Below are 22068 nucleotides of genomic sequence, written 5' to 3'. Positions count from 1 at the left end.
AGGCCATATGTTCATGCAGGTGAAAACAAGCCATCCTTAAGCAGCGAAAACAGAGAAAAAAGAAACCAAATGAACAATCTCTACAAGGTAGGCGTATTGATAGTCCAGCATAAAGAAAAGACTGCATGAAAGTAAAAACAGAAGGTTCACTGCAAGATCCAAGTCATTCATAAGGCTCAAGAACAGAAAGGTTAGATTGGACAAAAAAAAAAAAAAAAAAGCCAGCCCACTTCTTGAAAATCATTCTTTGGACAGATAAAGCCAAGATCAACCTCTACCACAGTGTCAGCAAGAAAAAGTATGGAGAAGATATGGAACATTCTCATGATCCAAAGCATACCACATCTTGGGAGTGTAAGGCTGCCAGTGGCACTAGGACACTAGTGTTTATTGACCATGTGACACAGGACAAGCAACCAAATTAATTCTGAAGGGTAAAGAGCCATACAGCCAAAGCAACAGCCAAGCAGGAGTTTAATAAAGCACAGAAGTGCTTAAACCGAATTGAGCATTCACTTCCCTTGTTGAAGAAAAAACTTTGGACAGAAAGGCCCACAAACAAACAGCACCTGAAAGCCGCTGCAGTAAAGGCCTGGCAGGGCATTAAAAAAATTGGAAACTCAGGTTGTGATGTCCATGAGTTAAAGGCTTCAAGCTGTCATTGCCAGCAAAGGGTTTTCAACCAAGTATTAGTAATGAACATTTCATTTTCAGTTATTTAATTTGTCCAATTACTTTTTAGCCCCTGAAATGAAGGAATAAAATGCTTTAGTTCCTCACATTTTATGCAATCTTTCTGTTCAACCCACTGAATTAAAACTGAAAGTCTGCAATTTCAATGCATCTGAGGTGTGTTATTTAACATTCATTATGTGTTAATGTACAGAACCAAATTAAAAAACAAACAAACCTGTGCCTCTGTCCAGATATTTATGGACGTAATTGTACTACACACCATGATGAAATATGACAAGTTTTCAACTAACAGATCTTTGGAAATCACCTTATCGTTGCAAAAAAAGAAGAAAAAAAGAATGAGAAAAACATTTTAAAAACGTATATGTATGCAGGTTTATTTAACTTTTAAGACAAATAAAAAAACAAATCAATTTACAATGCAGACCAAAGACCATGTTTTAGTTATTTAATCTTTTACGCAAAGCTGCCACATTTGAGACACCAGAGTATGTTATACTATCACTACCATATACCAAAGTGGTTCTCAGAAATTTTCTGCTATGCCCCGTCTTACAAAGTTGATCCCAGGAAGTCATTAACAATCAGTAAGGTGCAAGTCCTGTAGTTAAAGGGCAACATTAACACATAACCAGACTGTTGGCTGTTTATTGACATTCACAAAAGTAACAAGTAACAAACAAAGAATCAAAAAAAATATATCAGTTTATTTTAATTTCACCTCAGTTTGTCCCCAGGTAATCCATGCTTTTATAACAGTGTCTTTGTGAAGCCACCAGTAAGTAATACCTCATAATTTTAATGTGTAAAGATATGATGCCAAAGGGAAGAGATTTTTACTGGGTTTCACTTTTTTGACAGGTTTTAAAGAGCCAAATGTGCCTTGGCTGTTTTGTTGCATGCTAAATTCAGGCTTCAGGATAGGTTAAGGCTTTGCATATAGCTGTGATGGCTAAGGTTGTGGAAAGGTCAAATGTAACAAATAACCATTAGTGTAAAAATAAAAACAATGCTGTCTACACTTCAGTAACAAGAGAAAAATAGCTCAAGGTGTACAGTTAAAATACATATACAAGTGCATCGAATGCTAAGAAGGATTAAGATAGCTAAATATGTTTTAGTAAAAAATATGGAGGTACAAAAAATACTTACTTCTAAATACTTATTTACTTACAAAATCTAAACACTGATTTAGCAACAATGACTTGATTGGTCAGATACTGGTCAAAAGTCATGCTCCTCAGAAAAAAAATTTGGTATCTCTATCATTCACTGCAGTAAAAGTTCGTACCTAAAACAGATGTGCAAAAGTTCCACTAGGAAATCAACAGGTCTGTGAAAACAACATGAAATAAGGGAAACAAAACCTTTCCTTTCTAGCTAAACTCTCCCGGAAAATGTTCAGACTTAATGTTTCTTATAGATGGTTAAATGAAAAAATTTAAGCAGGATAAGACCTTTGATTTTAATTCAGTGTGCCCCAGAGCAGCTGTGGCTACAATGTAGCTTGCCATCACCAGTGTGTGAATGTGTGAATGACTGAATGTAGTGTAAAGCACTTTGGGGTCCTTAGGCATTAAGTAAAGCGCTATACAAATACAAGCCATTTACCATTTAATTAAAAAAAAACAAAACCCTAAAATAATAAATCTGGCAAAATGGAGGATCTTTTATCTGTATAAAAAAGTCCCTGATGAGTGATTGAGATTCCTTTTTTTTTTTTTAAATAAAAAGGACAAAGGCAGGGCTGCATAGTTATAAAATTATATACTAGTGATACTGGTTGAAATTACAGAGCAAGTGTTTGCACCCTCAGCTTTGGTTGCTCAGTAGTAATTATACACCAGACAGACAGATTACTGCATTCAAGGTGTTGTCTGGTGTGAGTGTTTGTACTGTCTGCGAGCTGTTTTGAACCCAATGTCTGCGTGGGCTTTCGTGGTGTACTGCTGATGAACAGGCTGTGTGTCTAAACTTGTGCTGGTACTGTACATTTTAAGCCTAAAAATATACAATTAACATTGTTACCCTTCATGAAGGGTAGTAATAATAAGTAGATGGGGAAAAACAAAAACAGCTGTAACCACATTAATATAACTGCTATCAACAGCCAACTGCAGATGAAAGCACTTCAAACTGTTGGTGGAAACAGTATGGATCCCAAATACTGCTTAAGTTGTTCATGACAACAGGAACAGGCAGTAAAAGCCACATCCAAAATGCTGTGGCAGTGGGAGTGACATGCAAGGAGAGTGGGAGTCAGTTACCAATGTTTTGCGTGTATTTATGCAATTACTGCAATTTTAAAGTAAGACAAAAACATTTATAAACCTGAATCACAAAATAAAAGGGATTCGCGGGTAGGAAATGTTACCAAATACCTCCATCTATTCATCTGTATGTTTACCAGTTGACTGTGGAATGACACGTTGGTGGAGGCATCGGTCCAGATGTTGTCCCTTATTTGCTCCCACAGCTGTTAGAGGAAGCCGGGACAGAACACTAATTTAAAATTGCATTTAATTTCAACTGAACATGAAGAGACTTTCAGTTTATCTGCTAATGAATGTTTAATATTATAAAACTATTATAATTATAAACGTTTAATATCCTAGACAATAGTAATGGAAAAATTTTTATTTTAACTTCTCAGCTGCTTTAAATTGTTTCCTCAAGAAAAGCATATTTAATAAAATGCCTTTTGCATAACTAAAACTATAAATATACCTCAGATAATAGAGTTTTACATTAAATTCAAGTAAAACTAATCACAACCAAGGCAAGAGAGACTCAACTCCCAATAATAATGTCATTTATATAGATCATCAACTAATAAACTACCTGTGGTATTGCAACATACTTTTTTAATAGAACGAATTATGAAATATGTTGCTTTAAGAAGTACTCAGCCCTTGATAATGCTGCAAACAGCTAGTTTGCAATGTGTCTTTCAATAGCAGCTTAGTTACAGCCTATTGTGGTATGTGGGCCATGTGTAAGCACATTGTGTGGGCCAGATCTGGGCCATACCAAGTTTGCTATGTGGGACACTTCTGTAAAAGCTTCTGAGGAAATTATCCAATTTGAGACCCTCAAAACGGATGTTTGATTTTGAATTGTGCAAAAAAATAAAAGAAAAAAAGAAAGAAAGACATTTATATTGTTTTCCAGCCCCTTGAATTAAACCTGAGTCTGGACTGTACCTGCATTTGATTTTTTACCCTTTTCTACTTACCAAAGATTACTAGACCCAGTTGTCCATTATGTCCATATACTGTTATATCAGAATGACTACATATTATACCACATATTAGCTATGTTATTGTTCAAAGTACCTTTTAAAACGTCCAGATTTATAAAAGTACCATGCTGCAGCCCCAACATTCAGGGAAAGCAAAACAAGAAATAATGCCCAGGCAACACGGCTTGTTCCTGCAGGGGCACAAGAAGAAACAATATCATGGGAAAGAAATTAAATATTGTTCTTTCTCACTTCCTTAACATTTAGTTTTATATTTCACATTCAAAACTTCCTTGTATTTTCAAGTTTTAACGTACAAAAATAAATTAGATGAACTTGATATGACCCTGAAAAAAGCTTTCACAAGCTAGGACACGCTCTGAGATTCTGTCAGTGAGGCAGAATAACATGTATTAATAACATGTGTTGCACTGGGTGAAGCATCCGACAACCATTCATCAACATGCAACATGACACAACATCCACAAAAGCTCAGATCTAAAAAACAGAAACAAAAGATAGATTTGAACAAACTGTAAAAGCTAAGACTTCACCTGATGTCACATGCACATAGAGCTGACCGTGTTTACTTCCATATGCGTTAGATGCTTCACACTGATAGAGTCCATTTAGATCAGACTTCAGGCTGAGCAGTTGTAGGTTTGCACCGTCTACTTTGACAGCAGACTCCAGCAAAGACTGGCCAGATCTAGAAAAACACGAATGAGACTCAACATGAAATGTACAGAGAGAGCAGAAAACTGTTGTACCAAAAGTCGAATACATTTCAGTTATAAGCTCTTTGTTATAGATCTTTACTTGCTCACACTAAGATTTTGTATAAAAAAAAATAAGAGTAAATGGCACTTTTCATGTTAATTATAACTTGAAAATATTTAAAGCACTGCATTGGCCAGGGATTCCTCACATTTATTGGATCATCAGTGAACTACAGAGAGAGAAGCCAAAGATCGCTGAGTGACACTGGTGCGGTTTAATATGAAAAGAGTTTATAAGTATGTGAAAAAAAATCATGTTATTTGTAATTCCACTTTTGTTTTATGAACATAGTGAATTTCTTACCTACAATTACATTTAAAAATGTCCCAACTTTAAGTATGAACATCATACATCACGAAAACAGCTTTCCCTGAAGACCAGGCATTTCTATAGTTCAGAAGCACCTGATAAAATTATTTGTTTAGTTGCTATTTTTTGGAAAGCATCATCCATATATCGACCGACACATCACCTATGGGTATGTGTATAAAAGTATAGTAAAAATGCAAGGCAGGGTGTCTGTACTGCTGTGATTGGCTGAAAAGCCAAGAAGACAAATGAATCATCAATGCTCACAGCTGATCTTCTTGAGAGCCTCTTTACCATCTGCCTTTCTACATCTAGTAGCAATAAAGGGCATGCTGAAGCAGTTTTCATTACTTTTGAAGAGTCTACCTAACAGATGCAGCAGGTAAATGTAATGCTTTAAGCATTTTGTGTTGCTGTGTTTATGTTTTGTTTTTAATGCAATTTTTGACTGTTTTGCTTTTCCATTACTTTAAGTGGGAACACAGAAGCTGGGAACAATTCTTGCCTTTGTCACTGGAGCTAATACTCTTCCACCAGTTAGCTTCTCTCCACAACTTACCATTTAGTTTTTTTTTACCAACACCAATCCAGGAACCATGTGTAAACTACCTCATGAATCCTCATATCATGAACAAATTAAATGGTCTTGGGTTGCTTGGCTGCTATTACTTCAACAAAGAATTCTACACCCAACCCTAACATGAGACAATCATCTGTTGAATAAGATTTTTTTTCTTTTTTTTTTTTAATTAGGCGACTTTATGAATTTTACACTCTAGTTGTTGAAAACTTTTAGCAAGGTAACACGGTCGCAGTCTTGTTACCTTTGTTGCCCAACACCAATATAGCCCTGGTTTTGAATCCAAAAACTTGGACTTATAAAGATCTAACTAAACACAAAAACCTTTTAACTATTTGGAAGCAATATCTAAAAACAGTAAAAGGCTAATGTGTGTGTGTGTTAGTCCCCATAGGGAAATTGCTCCTCTGCATTTAACCCATTCACCCAGTGAAGCAGTGGGCAGCCACCAATGCAGCGCCCGGGGAGCAGTGTGTAGGGACGGTACCTTGCTCAGGGGTACCTCAGGGTAACCGTTCAGTGGAGTCGAACCCCCGACATTCCAATCATGGGGCCACCACTCCACCTACTGAACTATCCCTGCCTTAATGTAATTGTCTGGACATTGTAACAACAATTAAATAGAGCTCTTATGCAAAATTCTAGTTTATCCTCACATTTAGACTTTATGTGTTTAAAATCTCACTGTAGGGTTTGGTATAACCTTTGTATGCTTAGGTGAAGTGTGTGTGTGTGTGTGTGTGTGTGTGTGTGTGTGTGTGTGTGTGTGTGTGTGTGTGTGTGTGTGTGTGTGTGTGTCAGTATGACGTCGTAAGGAAAACTGCTTAGCTAGGTGCAATGATGTTTCATTATGTTATCTGCTAACTGTTTTGCTCAGAAGGATGAATCTCAGAGCCAGCGCCAGGGGCTTCCTGGGAAAAGATAGTGGGAGTAGCTTTTAGGTCTTCATCCACAGGCCGTGGGACCTAAAGATACAGAGAGTTGTGTGTGGAGGGGTAAAAGAGAAGCATCCGAAGGGCAGAGCAGGCATGACTGTGAACTGTGATGTTTGATGTGTGTGTTGGCTCTCCTGCCCAGAAATAAATAGCTCTTTCCGTGTTGCAGACTTTATTCCACTTTATTCCATTTTGCAAAATTCCACAACGATACTGACTCACTGTTGGTATATGTATTAAATAGCAATATTTAAGTCCATCTAATTTTCTTTGGACACATGGGCAGCATCTCTGTATTCCCATTCACACATGGAAAATCCAACATCCAATTAGAGTCATCATGTATGTGCTCTAGCGGTCAAGACAATGGCATTACTGAAGACACCAGTGTTACAGTATTAACCTGAAGTGACCTCCCTATAACTTCAAAGTAGTTCAGAGTTAAACCATCTAAAAGTTACATTATCAACCACATTATATATGTACTATACACAAATGAACTGGGTTTATATAGTTTATACAACGATATCAATTAAAGATGAAAGTGAGGCCACATAGGCAATTTATGGAAAAGCAGCACACTTGATGGTCTCTCAAATGTAATCCCTGTTCATACAAATAAAGGTGGATCAGTTACACGTATAACTGAAAGTCTTATCTTTTCTCTGGCTATTGGCTAAAAGATCAGAAAAATAAAATCTCAATAGCCGAATCTTGATAGCATCTGCAAGAGCTTGCCAAAAAAAACAGTACCTAAAATACTGGTATGAATGACGTTAATGTCAAAAGGTGATGTCGCTATCAATAAATCATCTCCTTGGGTTCCCCTCCAGTTGCTCTTCAGTTTCTGGGATAACACCAATGGGATAGAAGTATGCATGCAAAATAGCTGCAGGTTCAGGTAACTGTCTGTTCTTTTTTTTTCCTTTTTTTTAAATTTTCTTTATTTTTTGCTCAGACACATGAAAAATTAGAGGGAACATTGATCGTGGGACAGAAATAAAGTGAGTAAAAAAACTACCTAAATGCATTTAGAATATATTTAGAACTATAAATTAAATTATCTTAGCAATTATTGGTTTTTTTAATGTCATAATTCCAACCCTCCTCCTTTATCCAGGCTTGGTACCGGTGTTCTGACAAACCATTCTAAGTTTAACTGGCTGACCTTTTGATCAGATCGCAGATTATGTGCTTAAAGTACTCACACTGAGCTTTCATCTGATATCATAGTCTGCAGTTTATTTTGCAAAATTCACTGCCAGCACTACAAAAAGAGTTTTTACCCACATGTGTACATGTGCCTCTAAATATAAGTCTCTTTCTCTCTCAGCATTTAAATGAATATTTCAACCGAAACCATTACTAAAACTGCTTTACCTGATCCAGGTGAATTTTGCATTTGGGTTAGCTTCTGTCACACACTCAAACGAATCCTCTGAAATTGCTGAAATTTTCACTTCTGTAGGAGAAACTGCAAAAATCAAAGAAAAAAAAAACAAAAAAAAACTGTAAACCCCAAACTAAGGAAATACTAATCATGTCAAAATAATGTTTCATAAATGTTTGAACCCTGTCACGTCAGGCAAAACCACAAATCTTGGTTTTCATTCAGTTTCAAAGATGAATCCTTTCAAACATAGTCAAAGGTGTCACCGGCTCACGTACAGTCACTTTATACTAAAAACAACATATTAGGTTTCTTGATCTTTTGGGGAATTCCACCAGAAACAGAACACCACAGTTATATAACATCACTAAAAAAAAAAGAGCACACAATACTTCAAAACAGCCTCATTTAATTTTACTTATAGTTTGACATATAAATTGCTTGTTTGATAATACCCATGTTTATATTATATATATATATAATGTTCTTCCTCTACCCCCCTGCAATTTTTGCACAAGTCGAGGAGCGTGTCAGGTTACATTTCACTGTTTTATACTTGTATAACTATGCATGTGACAAATAAAGAACCTTGAACCTAGGGGAACTGCACAGATTTTCTCACTGGAAAGAGAATGATGCTAATTGAACTCATCATCTAGCTTGAGAAGACAGCTTTTACTTAGTGACATGGTGTTTTGTCATGCAGGAACCAGTAGGACATAACCTCAGGCCACAAACTCTGCAGGACAGGCTGAATATCTGAAATAGTAGTTTATTGGTACTGAGAGGTGAAGGTCTGCAGAGAGAGCAACTAAAATTACGGAACAACTGACAAAAAGTGACATACATTATATTAATAATGTATCTAATAAGAATGCATGTATAGAACCACATTGCACACAAATATTCCAGTATTGTAGTACCAGTCACTGAGGAAACAGACTTGTGTCTGGACTCAAAGTCAATAGTTTCATCTCACTGGAATAACTACTGTGGTATGACTTCACTGTATTTTTTTGGTTACATGATTTCATCTTTTGCAATAGTGGTGTAACAACACCCTTTATACGAGTCTAAATGTCGCAACTTAGTCTGTCTGGTTTTTGAGGAAATCTCTCCGTCTGCTGTGACAACCTAAATTTAAGAGACTTAACACAGAGGCAAAGTCATGCCAGCAGGGATAAGGTTGCAACTGCAAATGCAACCGCCCCCCCCCCCCCCCCCCCCCCCCGCTAAAACCTTCTCCTGAACAAAGACAGAAATATGAGAACGTTTATGTCTGTTTTTGTATAAAACAGGCTGAGATTGATCCTGGGTGTGTTGGTGTACTTTATTAATGATTTCATTAAACTGTTAAAATTCTTAAATGAACAGTGATAAAAAAAAAAAAAGAAGAGGAAAAATAATAAACTCCATGAACAGCTGATACTCACAGTAGACCTGTATGGTGAAGGCCAGGGTTTCTTCTGCAGACAGGGAGTCACCACTGATAACACACTGGATCTGGTGACCATTAATCTCTCTCGTAGGAACACCAAACAGAGAGCTGACTGTGGTAGTCGTACCGTTGTCATACTGGGTGGAGTTTGTTGTTGTCCTCACTTTGTCTCCCAAAGCACCAGTGAGCCACCTCACCTCTGCAGGAGGCTTCGATCCAGCAGCCGTGCAGGTAGCAAATAAAACCTCTTCTGTGCCCAAAGTGGGAAGATTGTCCATCACACTTGTGAAAGGAGGCACTAGGAGAGGTACAGCACACAAATAAGTTGACATGTAAGCATGACAGTAAAAGTAACTCTATCTACATCGGTTATACAAACACCTAGAATATCTTAAAACACATTTCATTTGTATACCGAGCAGGTTTAGAGGAATCTCAATCTTCTGATTTCCACTTGGAAACAGGGTGAAGATGCACGTGTAGCTGCCTTCATCCTTCAGGGCAACATTGGATAACTGGAGAGTTCCATTATTGTTGTTAAAATTCCCGACATATTTAAATCGATCATCACGTCCATTGACAAACTGTAGTCCATTTCTGGGTTGGATAGTAATAAAATTGTCATTATGAGGGTTTTTTCTAGTCTTCCTTTGCCAGGTAATCTGTGTCAGGTCATCATTGGTGTCAATGACATGACACGGTAAGATGGCCGTACCTCCTTGAACCGCTGTCACACTTCCACCAAGCACCTTTAGAGCTGTAAAGAGCATGAAACACTAAGATCAAACCTCAGCTTAAAGATAAGAGACAAGAGAGGAGATGCTTTACACAGATTTAAAGTTACAGCTAAAGCAGTTAATTAAAAGTAGTCTAACATAAATGTAAATGCTGTAATTTGATTATTTTAATAAACCATATAACTTGGATGGATTCGATGCTGGCGTGACCACAGTGCACGTCTGATTTACACAGATTTAAAATTACAGCTCCAAGTCCATCTAGGATAAATTGTTCAAAACCCAAGCAAAAACTCTCAGAGCATAGTGTCTGATTTGGTTATTTGGCCTGTACAGAACCATTTGGAGCCATGGGTGTGGCTTCCTGGTTTTTACCTAAAATGGGACACTCAGCTACAATGCGTCCAGGCTTCATACAATAAAAACACATTTTTCCAAGTTCAATATAGAAGAACTAGAAACGTTGGTACGGCCACTTCCTTTAGCATCAGGATGAGATATTTGTCACTAGTGCGGACTTAATGGGTGTCAGGGTATTTCATACATTATTCCAAATCAAGCACCATGGTGACAACTCAAAACAGTCACTTTATTCAGTCTTGCAAAGTTGCCTGCCTCCAACAGCTCTTTTGTCTTGTACTAGCAAACAAAAGGAACAAAAGAAAAAACACTAGCAAAACAGTTTTAGTAACTGTAGGCCACAAAGCACAATATAATTACAATACAACAAACCACAGTACAGTAAAGACAATTAAAACTCAAAATACCATTTACCACACAAAATGTGACCGACATAAACACAACTGCACAATTACAAAACTCAGACAAATCAAAGTAAAAATAACCTGTTGGGTAATCGTTGGGTAATTGCTCCAAAATACACTCTGAAAATCTAAAGCATACGCAAGAATCCATGTGCTACCAACTACTACTGACTTGTTTTGCCTTATTAATCTAAAACCTTCCAGGTTCCTACCTATCTGTAAAGTCTGGCTTCAATTGAATTTATTCAGCTGAAGACAAACTTGTCTTATATAATCAGCATTCGCCGAAAAAATGTGAACAAAATATAAAAGTTTTTGAACTTTTCACTTTTTACTTTATAAAAAGCGTTACTGCTGTTTCGGTTTAAATTTAACTTTGTCATACCTGGTTTTTCATTTCTAGTCTGTTTTCCCTTCACTCACGTTATCTAGTCCCACATTTTTCGCTGTTAGATTTTTACAGCCTTCAGTTGTAACATCTGCCAGATTATCTCCCTTCAGCTGCAGCCTATCGAAGTATGGAAAACAAACTACGTACCGTCAGCTTCTCTGGCAAATAGAAGCGCAGATATTAGCAACAAACGACAAGTTATCAGGGGAAAATAGCGTTGCATGACTTCTCGCTGTAATTGCCAATGAAAAAACAGAAAAATCCACTCGCTCTGCTTACTGCGGTCAAGTGAGCCCTCACTTACGAAGTCACAGTCAAGCTAGCCGCCCCGCCAGCCGCACCTAAAATGTGGTTGCACTACTCTTACGCATATTACGGTACAGGTGCCGACTGGCTTAGAAACGAAGTGTTTTCTGTCCTGACACTATTTTACTTCACAATCCACTCCCAGTTTTGGTTTATCTCCACTTTCCCCCCTGTGATCCACAGCCCAAATTACTGTATGATTCAGAGAAAATTAACAATAAAATTTGCCCAATTTACTCTACTGTACTCTTAATATTCTCATCTTTGAGCTCAGATTACAGGAAAACTGTAAGAGGTGACACAGATATTTCACTGGATTCTGACTCTGGGTGACCCCCACTCTTCACACTGTCATCCACAGCAAAAATTACTGTACGGTTTTTGAGAAAATTGATAGTAAAATCTTCCCATTTTGCTTTACTGTACTCTACATATTGACATCTTTGAGCTCAGATTACAGGAAAACTATAAGAGGTGACGCAGATATCTCACTGGATTATGACTCTGGGTGACCCCCACTCTGCACCCTGTGATCCACAGCCAAATATACTGTACGGTTTCTGAGATTGCTGTGTTGACAGAGTATGATAAAGGCTAAGAAAATATACTGCCTAAAATAATATCAAATTTATACAACAAATTACAAAATTGCCACATCTGCTGTTATTGCCATGTGTTAGAGCATTATTTAGTCATAGAAAATACATATCATTGTAATATCATCAGTAAAAGAAATACTCCCACTATGTAAGACATGTTTTTAAATTCAGTTAATAAATATTGTATCAAGTCCATACAGATGTTTAAAGACATAATGCAAAGCATGTTTGTTTCTTATTGCTTACAAATGTGTTTGCCTTTAACATAATTTACATTTCATTTATACATTTTCACAGACGAAACAATAAAAGAGGTTTCCTGAACTGTTCTTGATGGCCCAAATTTTGAATCCTTTTGAGGGTGATGCATTATCCAAGAAAGTGGGAAATTTGTTCATTGATCTCTGACCCTAGCTGACTATGACGCCTCCTAATTCTGCTTCCAGCCTTGCTGATTAATTTGTTCTTCCTTTTGGCATCCCTGTCACTGATGCTGTCACCAGTTGTACACAGCATCTCTGTTTGTCCACCAGTCTAATCTGTAATTCAGGTGAACCCAGAATTACATGTATCTTAAGATAAGATAAGATAAGATAAGATAAGATAAGATAAGATAGAACTTTATTAATCCCTCGGGTGGGTTCCTCTGGGAAATTCGACTTCCAAAAAAAGCACAGCAACGACCGAAGTTACAGTTACAGAATTGTTATATATATATATATATACACACAAACACACACATATATAAATACAGAGACAAATATAAATAAAATATACAAAGGGGATAAATAGAATAAATAGGAATAAAAAATAAAAATACAAGTGAATTGCACATTTCAAGTATTGAGTCTATTGCACTGTTGACTATTTACAAAAAGTATTGCACAAGGTATTGTACAGTGAGGTGAAGAGGCACTACAGCTTAGTTGTTCCCCCCTCCTTTGTCCTCCTGTTTCCCCTCCCTCTCCCCTCCAGGGAGGAGTTAAACAGTTTGATGGCGTGTGGGACAAAGGAGTTTTTAAGTCTGTTAGTTCTTGTCTTGGGGAGAAGCAACCTGTCACTGAACAGACTCTTCTGATTGTTTATGGCCATGTGCAGAGGATGCCCAGCATTGTTCATAATGTCCAGCAGTTTCTTTAATGTCCTTTTCTCTGCCACTGTCACCAGAGTGTCCAGCTTCATGCCGACCACAGAGCTAGCCTTCCTGATCAGTTTCTCCAGCCTGGATGAGTCCTTCTTTGCTGTGCTGCTCCCCCAGCACACCACAGCATAGAAAAGTACTCCAGCAACCACTGACTGGTAAAACATCCTCAGGAGCTTCCTGCAGATGTTAAAAGACCTCAGCCTCCTGAGGAAGTACAGTCGGCTTTGGGCTTTTTTATACAGGTGCTCTGTGTTGCATGACCAGTCCAGTTTATTGTCCACCCACAGCCCGAGGTACTTGTACTTGTTGACCACCTCCACCTCCTCCCCCTCTATCTGAACCGGCAGTGGACCTGCTCTAGACCTCCCGAAGTCCACAACCAGTTCCTTAGTCTTTGAGGTGTTGAGTTGCAGGTGGTTTGTGTGACTCCATGCGACAAAGTTCCTCACCAGACTTCTGTACTCCTCTTCCTGATCATCCCAGATACACCCCATGATGACCGTGTCATCTGCAAACTTCTGAATATGGCATAATTCAGAGTTGTAGCAGAAGTCAGAGGTGTACAGGGTGAAGAGAAGAGGGGACAGCACAGTTCCCTGTGGTGCTCCTGTGCTGCTGACCACAGTGTCAGACGTGATGTCCTTCAGCCTGACGTACTGTGGTCTGTCGGTGAGGTAGTTGGAGATCCAAGCCACCAGGCAGGGGTCCACCTCCATCCTGTTCAGTTTTTCCTGAAGCATACAGGGCCGGATGGTATTAAAGGCACTGGAAAAGTCAAGAAACAGGATCCTGACCGTGCCTTTTCCCCCATCCAGGTGTGAGTGGGCTCTGTGTAGGAGGTACAGGATGGCATCCTCCACTCCGACACCCGCCTTGTATGCAAACTGTAGTGGGTCCTGGGCATGTTGTACCTGTGGAGGAGGTTGAGGAAGAGCCGCTCTAGAGTCTTCATAAGATGTGACGTCAGTGCCACCGGTCGGAAGTCATTCAGCTCATTGGGCCGGTTCTTTTTGGGGACCGGGACAATGCAGGATGTCTTCCATAGGGCGGGCACTCTCCCCAGTCGCAGACTGAGGTTGAAGACTCGTTGTAGCGGCTCCCCAAGTTCAGCAGCACACGCCTCTTTGTAATGTTTCAAAAAATATACACTATATGTTGATGGGCATTGTCACACTTTTCTTTCCTTTATAAGTAAGAATCTCTATGGTTTTAATGACAATTCATATACAGATTGTGGAGGACATTTAATTCAACATTCAAAAAAGTTCCTCATCAGCAGACTATAGTACAATTTCAGCCCACCGTTAATAAACCCATCCAATGCAGGGTTATCAGAGAAATTATGCAAATGTTATGTTTTCATGTACTGGTAATCTATTTATCATTTATCATGATTCCTGCTCTGATGATTACTTTCTTCTACTTCTGTAATTTTAATAGATAAAGGATGTTGAACATTAAGCTCCAAACAGGATGAGTGAGGAAGACCACAGAGGAGAATCGTGGATGTAGTAAAAGAATGCATGCAACCGTTTTTTTTTTCATGGTGGAGGAGCAACTTCTGATACTATCTTAAAGAAAAAACACATCAAATTGAAGAGTAAAAATAATGACAACAATATGTCTACATTTTTTTTATTAATTCCTTAAAGTAAATGCAGTCTTGTCATGGTCAGAGTTGCCCACTCATATTTAACTAATTCAAATACAATTACTGCATATCAATGCTTATGTTCTAATAAAAGGCATTGTTTAATACTTCTTCCATGACAACCCAAATAAATCAATGAGAGGGAAACGGGAAGATTAGTAATCAGGCAAGGTTTACTGTTCATTTACCATTCCCTGATAACAGTAAGCTTAACAAAAGAAAAATGTTGGGGACGAGAACCGGGCGGCTGAGCCAGATCAAAGACATTACTAAAACAAAAAGACGCCAACAGCTTCCCTAAAGTGGAAATAAAATAACATGCAAAACAAAAGGCCTGTCTACCTGCTTGACACATACAGTGGGGCAAAAAAGTATTTAGTCAGCCACCGATTGTGCAAGTTCCCCCACCTAAAATGATGACAGAGGTCAGTAATTTGCACCAGAGGTACACTTCAACTGTGAGAGACAGAATGTGAAAAAAAAATCCATGAATCCACATGGTAGGATTTGTAAAGAATTTATTCGTAAATCAGGCTGGAAAATAAGTATTTGGTCAATAACAAAAATACAACTCAATACTTTGTAACATAACCTTTGTTGGCAATAACAGAGGTCAAACGTTTACTATAGGTCTTTACCAGGTTTGCACACACAGTAGCTGGTATTTTGGCCCATTCCTCCATGCAGATCTTCTCGAGAGCAGTGATGTTTTGGGGCTGTCGCCGAGCAACACGGACTTTCAACTCCCGCCACAGATTTTCTATGGGGTTGAGGTCTGGAGACTGGCTAGGCCACTCCAGGACTTTCAAATGCTTCTTACGGAGCCACTCCTTTGTTGCCCGGGCGGTGTGTTTTGGATCATTGTCATGTTGGAAGACCCAGCCTCGTTTCATCTTCAAAGTTCTCACTAATGGAAGGAGGTTTTGGCTCAAAATCTCACGATACATGGCCCCATTCATTCTGTCCTTAACATGGATCAGTCGTCCTGTCCCCTTGGCAGAAAAACAGCCCCATAGCATGATGTTTCCACCCCCATGCTTCACAGTAGGTATGGTGTTCTTGGGATGCAACTCAGTATTCTTCTTCCTCCAAACACGACGAGTTGAGTTTATACCAAAAAGTTCTACTTTGGTTTCATCTGACCACATGACATTCTCCCAATCCTCTGCTGTATCATCCATGTGCTCTCTGGCAAACTTCAGACGGGCCTGGACATGCACTGGCTTCAGCAGCGGAACACGTCTGGCACTGCGGGATTTGATTCCCTGCCGTTGTAGTGTGTTACTGATGGTGACCTTTGTTACTTTGGTCCCAGCTCTCTGCAGGTCATTCACCAGGTCCCCCCGTGTGGTTCTGGGATCTTTGCTCACCGTTCTCATGATCATTTTGACCCCACGGGATGAGATCTTGCGTGGAGCCCCAGATCGAGGGAGATTATCAGTGGTCTTGTATGTCTTCCATTTTCTGATGATTGCTCCCACAGTTGATTTTTTCACACCAAGCTGCTTGCCTATTGTAGATTCACTCTTCCCAGTCTGGTGCAGGTCTACAATACTTTTCCTGGTGTCCTTCGAAAGCTCTTTGGTCTTGGCCATGGCGGAGTTTGGAGTCTGACTGTTTGAGGCTGTGGACAGGTGTCTTTTATACAGATGATGAGTTCAAACAGGTGCCATTCATACAGGTAACGAGTGGGGGACAGAAAAGCTTCTTACAGAAGATGTTACAGGTCTGTGAGAGCCAGAGATTTTCCTTGTTTGAGGTGACCAAATACTTATTTTCCACCCTGATTTACGAATAAATTCTTTACAAATCCTACCATGTGAATTCATGGATTTTTTTTCACATTCTGTCTCTCACAGTTGAAGTGTACCTCTGGTGCAAATTACTGACCTCTGTCATCATTTTAAGTGGGGGAACTTGCACAATCGGTGGCTGACTAAATACTTATTTGAGTTAGATTTAAAACCGTTGTAATTGATTACAATGAATGTTCTCATAAGAAGAATTATTTGAATTTAGTTACTATTGTCTTGTTGAAACACAGGTCGCATATTTGTGGAAACAACAGGAAACGGAAGTTGTTGTTTCTGTGGTCCCATCTCAGATTAGAGGTAACAACTTTGTCATACATCACAGTGAGTTCCTGACCCTTAGACCACACAGCTGGCTTGTTGGAGAGGTATGTAAACTAGTTATTTAAAAAAAAAAAGTACTGCATAAGGTTAACGTTAAAGCTGGTGCAGGACATTAGTTTTTCCCTACACATTCAGTAAGTACTACTTTAGATCGACATTCCAGGCATATCCTCATGACTGAATACTGAGTATACGTAAGTTAAAAAAATCTTTATTAAACTTTGTATTCCAAAACTTTATCATGTTTACAAAGTAATAAAAGGTTATTTATTATACTCCTCAGGTCATTGAAAGTCTCCTGCACCACTGGGCCATTCGGCTAAATCAGGGGAATAATATCTACATTATGAACCACTACACGAGCGGTGTGATCCTCTATGGAGAGAGAGAACTAATCAGGAGACAAAGCTTGTCCAAGGTAAAAAAAATTTTTTATATATTCTAGAATTAATTTTTTAAAAGTTCATTAATATCTCGAAATGGAAAAGGTATTGTTGCAAATTTGTAATTAATTCCTAATATGTCACAGGTGAACTTTGACAACTACAGAGCCGTTTTATCCTTTGTGAACATTGGAAATATACACTGGAAGTTTCTGGTTAGTATGAGCAGCATTTCTGTGAAAACAGTTTGTTTCAATAACACATTATTGAAAATTTATGTACTTTTTAAATTTATATATCTATCGCAGTACATAAATGCAGATGACAGCTGTCTGTATTTGGTCGATCCTTCAAGAAACTCTTTGGAGCAGGAAGAGTGTGACCGTGCAGCCAAAAGATTCTGGTAATTATGCGTTATTACATGTATATAATAACATGAAGTATTAGAGAAGTGACAGGAGGACTTAGGAGGTCTTTTTCTAAAGGTGAACGTATGGTTGTAGATTAAAGTTTAATAAAATCTGTGGTTATCAGTTCTTTAAAGAATTTAAAAAAATAATTCAAAATTACACACATATGTAATTTTAAATAATAAAAAAACCACTGACAGTGTTTAAGCAGTGATACATTTGAGACAGTTAACATTTGTAGATTTAAAAGAACATGTTAATAAGTTTGATACTTCATCTAACATAATGTAGAGCACAGGGCTTTCTGACACACCATTAAAAACAGTGATATGTACTATATGTGTCTTTTTCTGTGTGACTTTTATCTTTCATTTGTATATAAATGTGATGTATGTTATGTTCACAAAGTGAATACTTCAAAATGAGGAGGACATGCTACAACAAAACAGACTGGGTGAATGTGAGACTTCGAGGAGGAGTACTGACACATCCATTTCAACGGGATGGTTCTAGCTGAGGAGTAATGGTCATCATGGTATGGTACCACAGTAACGCAATAATATTTTTCTGTGAAATTAGATAAGAAGATGGGGTGGGGGAAGTTAAAATAACCTTAAAAGGTTAAATTGTGTAAACAGGAAGTGTAACATTTGCAGATGTTTTCAATTAATTGTTTTTGGGTTTTTTTATTTCAGATGGTCAAAGTAGTAATGGAAGCATTCCCAAATAAACCAGAAATGACATTTTTGACGACAAAAAAAGAGATGGCCCAGGCACGAAGGACATTTGCACAGACAATACTTGAGGCCTCCGGTGTGTAATATCTTCTTCAAATGGACATATTTATTTGTGTTAAACTGATGAACACTAACATATGTATACATATATATATATATATATCTATATATATATATATATATATATATAGATATATATATATATATATATATATATATATATATATATATATTTTACACCAGTCTTTACGGTAGCGCCTTTTCGCTTTATGTGCCGATTGAAAGCCTATACCCGCGCACACGTGCGCGCGCGCGAACAGTCGCACGCACATGCGCGCACACAAATTACAATGAAACAGCCCGATACAGTCAATACAATTATGGAAATGTCAGAAATTCATTAAAAATCATCCTAAGTAGTTGATGTCCAACTTTCAACACATCCCTCCTCTGGGACACCTACTGTACCTGTGTGCCAAGTTTCATCCAGATTTACTGTAGAATTCCTCAGAAATTAAAGGAAACTTATATTCAACGCAATCAGCCAATACAATAGAATTATGTCAATTTTCAGAAATTCATTAAAAATCATCCTGAGTAGTTGATGTCCAACTTTCAACACATCCCTCCTCTGGGACACCTACTGTACCTGTGTGCCAAGTTTCATCCAGATTTACTGTAGAATTCCTCAGAAATTAAAGGACATTTATATTCAATCTAATACAGCCAATACACTACAATTATGGAAATTTCAGAAATTCATTAAAAATCATCCTTAGTATTTGAAGTCCAACTTTCAACACATCCCTCCTCCGGGAAACCTGCTGTATGTCTGGGCCAAGTTTCAGCCAGATTTACTGTAATATTCTTCAGAAATTGCAGGGAACTTGTGTTCAGTTCAAGAAAGGCTGAAAGACGACCACCACTGAACAAGACACACAAGCTGAAACGTCAAGACTGGGCCAAGAAATATCTCAGGACTGGTTTTTCTAAGGTTTTATGGACTGATGAAATGAGAGTGAGTCTTGATGGGCCAGATGGATGGGCCCGTGGCTGGATTGGTAAAGGGCAGAGAGCTCCAGTCTGACTCAGACGCCAGCAAGGTGGAGGTGGAGTACTGGTTTGGGCTGGTATCATCAAAGATGAGCTTGTGGGGCCTTTTCAGGTTGAGGATGGAGTCAAGCTCAACTCCCAGTCCTACTGCCAGTTCCTGGAAGACACCTTCTTCAAGCAGTGGTACGGGAAGAAGTCTGCATCCTTCAAGAAAACATGATTTTCATGCAGGACAATGCTCCATCACACGCGTCCAAGTACTCCACAGTGTGGCTGGCAAGAAAGGGTATAAAAGAAGAAAAACTAATGACATGGCCTCCTTGTTCACCTGATCTGAACCCCATTGAGAACCTGTGGTCCATCATCAAATGTGAGATTTACAAGGAGGGAAAACAGTACACCTCTCTGAACAGTGTCTGGGAGGCTGTGGTTGCTGCTGCACGCAATGTTGATGGTGAACAGATCAAAACACTGACAGAATCCATGGATGGCAGGCTTTTGAGTGTCCTTGCAAAGAAAGGTGGCTATATTGGTCGCTGATTTGTTTTTGTTTTGTTTTTGAATGTCAGAAATGTATATTTGTGAATGTGGAGATGTTATATTGGTTTCACTGGTAAAAATCAATAATTGAAATGGGTATATATTTGTTTTTTGTTAAGTTGCCTAATAATTATGCACAGTAATAGTCACCTGCACACACAGATATCCCCCTAAAATAGCTAAAACTAAAAACAAACTAAAAACTACTTCCAAAAACATTCAGCTTTGATATTAATGAGTTTTTTGGGTTCATTGAGAACATGGTTGTTGTTCAATAATAAAATTATTCCTCAAAAATACAACTTGCCTAATAATTCTGCACTCCCTGTAGGTCTGTTGACAGAGCTCTGTACAGGTCTGCTCGAGCTGACCTGAAAAGGGGTCCCACCTGTCCAGCAACAACACATGGCATGGAATAATAGACATCATAAACCACAGAGGCAGAACTGTGAAAACAGAAAACCTGAGTGTGCAGCTAGCAGAGGAAATAAACAGCTTCTTCGCCCGCTTTGAAACACCACAACAGCAGCATTCATCTGCCTCAGCCCTGCTCCCATCCTCATCCTCACCTGGTTCCTGCACCGCTCCATTCACTGTAACGGAGCACGATGTCAGATGTGTGTTCCTAGCAGTGAACCCCAGGAAGGCGGCCGGTGCCCACCAGCTCACCCTCATCTCCACCAGAATCTTCAACCTCTCACTGGATGAAGCAGCCATCCCATCCTGTCTAAAATCAGCCACAATCATCCCAGTACCAAAGAAGTCTCCCATCACCAGCCTGAACTATTATTGCCCTGTGGCCCTCACACCGGTAATCATGAAATGCTTTGAGAGACTAGTCCTTCAGCACACCAAGGATTACCTCCCCCCAGAATTCGACCCCCACCAGTTTGCATACCGTGCAAACAGATTCACAGAAGATGCCATCACCCTCCACTCGGTGCTGAGTCACCTAGAACAGCGGCAGAGCTACGCCAGAATGCTCTTTGTGGACTACAGCTCACCCTTCCACCACTCGCCCATTGAGAGCCTACTAACTTACTGCATCACAGTATGGTACAGCAGCTGCACTAAGGCGGATAGAGCCACCCTCCCAGCATGTTTGCAATGAGTAGGAGATGCTCTGTATCTCACTGTACAACTGTATAGTGACAAAGGTATTGGGTTCTTTTCTAAAAATTGCTATAAACAGAGGAACCCAAACTGATGAAAAGTGGCGAATATTTTTTTTCAAATGACTATTTTTAGTGGATTTTTGATATAGAAGCAGAATGACAGAATGTTAAAAGAAGTTACTTTTAGTCATTCTAAGCTGGGCATTGCGTTCTCTGGCTGTTCAAAGCCATAGAACTTTAGACTTTCCAAGCAAATAATGATGGCCATACTGATGTTCTTTTCAGTACATTTTACTTTATGTTCATTTTCATTTTTATGATGTTTCTATTTTTACATAATTCCTCCCACATAGCAAAATTGGTATGGCCTGGATCTGTCCTACACAATGTGCTTACACATGGCCTGCGTACCGCAAAGAATGACGGCCCTATGGTGGCCCAGATCTGGTTTACCAGAGGTGGCCCACACATGAGCCAGCACAAGGCCAGTTGCAGACACACTGCTGGCCCTGTGCTGGCCCAGAACAGTTTCAGCTCTGGCCCCAGATGTCAGCCTAATGTGTACCTTAGCCATGTAAGCCATGTAATAACAACATGTGCTGGAACATAATAGTGCAAAAGTAACATGACGAAACTCTGTTCAGACAGTGAATGGACTGATTCTTATACAGCACTTTTTTACTCACCCATATTACTCAAAGTGCTCTATACAACATGTCACATTCACCCAATCA

At 38.9% G+C, this 22068-nt stretch overlaps 1 protein-coding gene across 1 annotated transcript; it reads right to left on the bottom strand.

Annotated features, from left to right (window-relative positions):
- Positions 1 to 1056: 1056 nt before the first annotated feature.
- On the bottom strand, positions 1057 to 11590 carry LOC146690735 (nectin-4-like). The gene is made up of 7 exons (XM_085433802.1): positions 11409 to 11590; positions 9785 to 10126; positions 9365 to 9667; positions 7922 to 8015; positions 4492 to 4646; positions 4032 to 4128; positions 1057 to 3172 (listed from the first exon to the last, which is right to left on the bottom strand). Exons 1-7 carry the CDS (start codon positions 11482 to 11484, stop codon positions 3157 to 3159), a joined length of 1083 nt encoding a protein of 360 aa, XP_085289928.1. The 5' UTR covers positions 11485 to 11590; the 3' UTR covers positions 1057 to 3156.
- Between the last annotated feature and the right edge of the window lie 10478 nt (positions 11591 to 22068).

This window comes from Copadichromis virginalis, linkage group LG16 (assembly GCF_057382275.1).
Source record: "Copadichromis virginalis isolate Kocher_CV1m ecotype Utaka linkage group LG16, C_Virginalis_male_GT1.1, whole genome shotgun sequence".
NCBI lineage: Eukaryota > Metazoa > Chordata > Actinopteri > Cichliformes > Cichlidae > Copadichromis > Copadichromis virginalis.
This window is presented reverse-complemented; position numbering and strand designations above follow the sequence as displayed.